Consider the following 5310-nt stretch of genomic DNA (forward strand, 5'->3'; position numbering starts at 1 on the left):
TCTTGCCTTGTCAATTTTTGCCTTTCTAACTGGTGTAAGGTGGTATCTCAATGTGGTTTTGATTTGAATTTCCCTGATGGTTAATGATGTTGAACGTATTTTCATGTGTCTGTTAGCCATTCATATGTCGTCTTTGGAGAAGTGTCTATTCATGTCTTGTGCCCATTTTTGACTAGACTGTGTGGTTTTTGGTGTGGAGCTTGAGAAGTTCTTTATAGGTCTTGGATACCAGCCCTTTATCTGTAGTGTCATTTGCAAATATCTTCTCCCATTCTGTGGGCTGCCTCTTTGTTTTGTTGACTGTTTCCTTTGTTGTGCAGAAGCTTTGTATCTTGATGAAGTCCCAAAAGTTCATTTTTGCTTTTGTTTCCCTTGCCTTTGGAGACATGTCTTGAAAGGAGTTTCTGTGGCCGATGTCGGAGAGGTTACTGCCTATATTCTCCTCTACAATTTTGATGGATTCCTGTCTCACATTTACGTTTTCATCCATTTGGAGTTTATCTTTGTGTATGGTTAAGGGAATGGTCCAGTTTCACTCTTCTATATATGTTTATCCAGTTTTTCCAGTATCATTTATTGAAGAGACTGTCTTTTTTCCATTGGATTTTTTTCCTGATTTGTCAGAGATTGGTTGACTGTAGTTGAGGGTCCATATCTGGGGTCTCTATTCTGGTCCATTGGTCTATGTGTCTGCTTTTGTGCCAGTACCATGCTGTCTTGGTGATCACAGCTTTGTAATATAGCTTGAAATCCAGCAACGTGATGCTACCAGCTTTGGTTTTCTTTTTTGTCATTCACTTGTCAATTCAAGGTCTTTCCTGGTTCTTTACAAATTTCAGGATTGTTTGTTTCAGCGCTTTGAAAAATGCCAATCATATTTTAATAGGGATGGCATTGAATGTGTAAATTGTTCTTAGCAGGATAGACATTTTAACAATGCTTGAACTTGTTTTTTTTTATCTGTTCTGTTGTTTTTTTAGTTTTTATAACATTAATTTCTATTTATTTCTGCTCCAATCTTTACTGTTTCCTTCCTTCTGCTGTATTTAGGGTTCAGTAGTTGTACTTTGGTTAGGTTGTTTATCTCAGATTTTTCTTCCTTCCTGAGGTCTTCCTCTGTGCTGTATATTTCTGTGTTAGGACCACATTTCCTAGAGAAATTAGGTGAAGTGATAACTGTTTTATTCTCTTGTGTAGTGATTCTGTGTGTGTGTGTGCGTGTGTGTGTGTGTGTGTGTGTGTGAGGTTTGAAGACTCCACATCCACACAACACCAGGAAGGTGTCTACTGCTTTCCCATTGTGTCACTGACATTGATGGTGTGAGCATGGTTTAAGACAGTGACCCCCACCAAGACTCTTTCATCTCTTGCTTTGGATTGTCGATGCCTCTGTAGCCTCATGTCCAGCACACACTTAATGCTGCTCTGGAAAGCTTGCATGTTGAGCTGGGTGGTCCTGTGATTCACAGTGAGTTCAGCTGGGATTCCTGTAAAATTTCAGCTGATGAGAATCAGGATATTTGTAATTTATTGGGATTTAGGGACAGGAATAAACAATGTGAATGACTCTGTATTTTGTGGTTTTTACAATAGCCATTTTCACATTAAAATATTTTCTGAGAAACAAAGTGGGGGCTTCAGAGGGGAGGGGGGTGGGGGAATGGGATAGGCTGGTGATGGGTAGTAAGGAGGGCACATGGTGCATGGTGCACTGGGTGTTACACGCAACTAATGAACCATGGAACTTTACATCAAAAACCAGGGATGTACCGTATGGTGACTAACATAATATAATAAAAAATATTATTATAATAAAAAATAAAGAAATAAAAATATAATTTTCTATGTCAGAGAGTGAAGAGGTAAGAATCACGTCTGAGGAGAGGGCCCCTGGGGGAAACCGCCCTATGGAGAGGAAGCCCCAGAACCTGACGGGAAGCCTGCACACAACCTCCATCTGCAGCTCCTCCTGGGGCTTAAGGACAGAACTGGTGACTAGTGTGCACCCCCTGCTGGTCCAGATCCTATTCTACAATGAGGTTTGTGTCTGGGCTCACACTGATGTCCCCTCGCTGTGTCACTCGCACAGTAATACACGGCTGTGTCATCAGCTCTGAGGCTGTTCATCTGCAGGTACAGCGTGTTCTTGCCGTTGTCTCTGGAGATGGTGAATCGGCCCTTCACAGAGCCTGTGTAGCTTGTGCTACTTCCATCATAGCTAATAACTGCGACCCACTGCAGCCCCTTCCCTGGAGCCTGGCAGACCCAGCTCATGCCATAGCTACTGAAGGTGAATCCAGAGGCTGCACAGGAGAGTCTCAGGGACCCCCCAGGCTTCACCAGGTCTCCCCCAGACTCCACCAGCTGCACCTCACACTGGACACCTGCAGACACAAGACATCCTCGTCAGGAAACTGTCACACACCCAGTGTTTGTCTCCCTCAGATCCGCTCAGATACACCATGTCTCTTATTCAGCATGAATTACCTTTTAAAAGAGCAACAAGGAAAACCCAGCCGAGCACCAACTCCATGGTGAGCTATCTGTGTTCTGTCCTGATTACTGGTTAGAACACCTGGAAACCCTGGGGCTGGGGCTCCTCTCCCATCTGCAGAGTCAGGGTTGGGCTGTTTTAATCAGCAGAGGGAGGGCCCTATTTGCATGACCTCTGACTATATATTCAGCTTGGGATCTATGCTGACATAGAGGTCAGTAACCAGAACAGATGTGACTGCCTTTGTTTTGGTGGTATTGACCACTTCTTTTTTTTAAATATGACTCTTCATTTTGTAACATTCCCATGTATGTACGTAGCCTCCTTGTGTGACTTTGTACATACTCACAGAAATCCTGCAGGATAGGTGTCATGTTATCCCATAATGAATCGTAACCGACACCCAGAATTTTAGATTGTTTGCTAGGTGTCCAGGAACACACACAGGGTTAGAATGAGCCCCAGTATCCAAGGAGGACCTCCTGCCCCTGAAACACCGAGGACACAGAGGGCAGGCTAGTGAGAAATGTTGAATCCCTAGTGTAGTTGGGACAGGATGATTTTACCTGCTCTAGAGTTACTTAAAATAAGGAAAGTATCAGGGTTCGTGCAGGTGTATTTTCTAAGATGTCCATATCTATATGTTCCTCCTGAGTCATCTCTGTGTTTATTAGTTTTGATGAGTGTACTAGACACAGGATGCACTGCACACATGCAGAATGTGTCATGATAAACACTGTAGTCACAATCAACATTATCCAGAGTCAGCAAACCAATTCTCCCAAAACTTTCCTGTATTTTCCCTGGAATTCCTCCTCCCTCTTCCCCTTTTCACCCTTTCCCCACATAACTTGGGTATTTGTCATGTTACTTAGACTAGTTGTAATTTTGAAGAGTGTATTGATGTGCAATCATAGTGTATGTAATTTCATTTGTAGGACTTTTTTTTTTCACCCTGCATAAATCCTTGAGAATTCACCCATGTTGCTGTCTGTAGCAAGAATCGTGTATTTTTTTATTTTATTTTTTCCATCTTATATATTAATAATTATTTTTGTGGTTGGGCGAAGAGTAAGACAACCATGCTGTTGGTTATGCAGATGTAAAGCGTAATTCCTTACCACCCTCTTGCGGTGATTGTAAAGGACAACTCGCTGATCAGTGACTAGCCTCCAGCCCCTGCCCCATATTTCTATTTTTTTATGATAATATTTTTTATTATGTTAGTCACCATACAATACATCCCCAGTTTTTGATGTAAAGTTCCATGATTCATTAGTTGCGTATAACACCCAGTGCACCATGCAATACGTGCCCTCCTTACTACCCATCACCGGTCTATCCCATTCCCCCACCTCCCTCCCCTCTGAGGCCCTCAGTTTGTTTCTCAGAGTCCATAGTCTCATATGCTTCATTCCCCCTTCTTATTACTCCCCCTTTCTTTATCCCTTTCTTCTACCAATCTTCCTAGTTCTTATGTTCCATAGATGAGAGAAACTATATGATAATTGTTTTTCTCTGCTTGACTTATTTCACTTAGCATGTATACAATGGAATATTACTCAGCTATCAAAAAGAATGATTTCTCAACATTTGCTGCAACATGGACAGCACTGGAGGAGATAATGTGAAGTTTTTGAGCTTTCTGTTCTGTCCCACTGACCTGGTGTCTGTTTTTATGCCAGTTCCATCCTGTTTTGTTGACTACAGCTTTGTAATCTAGCTTGAAATCCAGGATTGTGGTGACTGCAGCTTTCTTTTTCCAGACCACTTTGGATATTTGGAATCTTTTGTGATTCTATAAGAGTTTAAGGACTGTCTTCTATTTCCTCGAATAATGCCACTGGAATTCAGATAGGGATTTCATCACATCTGTTGATTGCTTTGGGTACGATGGACATGTTCACATAACTAACTCTTCCAGTTAATGAGCATGGTGTATGCTTCCATTTGTTTGTTTGCCTTCCAAATCTTTGACCCATACATTCTGCCCCCCTCGACACACATGTTTTTCCTTTCTTTTCTACTGTGTGTTGAGTGTACTAGGTCTTTCTCATTCTTGTTTACTTTTATGCCTAGATTTTTTTTCTTGATGCAATCTTAAATGGCATTGCTTTCTTAATTTCTCTTTGTGAAAGCATGTTATCAGTATATAGAAATGCAACAAGTTGGGTCATCTGGGTGGCTCCATCAGTGAAGCATCTGGCTTCAGCTCAGGTCATGATCCCAGAGTCCTGGGATCGAGCCCCAGATCACGCTTCCTCCTCAGTGGGGAGTTTGCTTCTCCTTCTGCCTGCCACTCCCCCTGCTCGTGCTCTTTCTCTCTCTGTCAAATAAATAAATACATTCTAAAAAATACAACAGGTCTCTGTATATTGACTTTATATCCCACAGCTTTACTGAAGTTGTTTATTCTAACAGTTTTTTTGGTGGAATCGTTAGGGATTTCTATACATGACATTATGGCATTTGCAAATAGTGACAGTTTTCCTGTATGGATTTCGTATCTTTCTCTTTCTTCTAAATTATTTAATGTTAATCAACATACAGTACTTCACTAGTTTTTGATGTAGTGTACCATGATTCATTGTTTGCATATAATCCCCAGTGCTTATCACAATACATGACCTTCTTAATACCCATCACTGGGATAACTGATCCCCCCACTGTCTCCCTTTCTGCAACCCTCAGTTTGTTTCCCGGCATCAATAGCCTCTCATGGTACATCTCCCCCTCTGACTCCCCCCTTTATTTTTCTGTTCCTTCTCCTAATGTCCTCCACGTTATTCCTTACGTTCCACATAGGAGTGAAACCA

General features: G+C 41.8%; 1 gene segment (V, D, J or C); it reads right to left on the bottom strand.

The window, feature by feature from the left end:
* Window positions 1–1995: 1995 nt before the first annotated feature.
* LOC113249148 (immunoglobulin heavy variable 3-30-like) lies at window positions 1996–2533 on the bottom strand. The segment is given in 2 exon segments: window positions 1996–2384; window positions 2488–2533. Coding segments are annotated over 2 exon segments (435 nt in total).
* Window positions 2534–5310: the final 2777 nt, after the last annotated feature.

The sequence above is a fragment of the Ursus arctos genome, unplaced genomic scaffold (genome assembly GCF_023065955.2).
Source record: "Ursus arctos isolate Adak ecotype North America unplaced genomic scaffold, UrsArc2.0 scaffold_42, whole genome shotgun sequence".
Lineage (NCBI taxonomy): Eukaryota > Metazoa > Chordata > Mammalia > Carnivora > Ursidae > Ursus > Ursus arctos.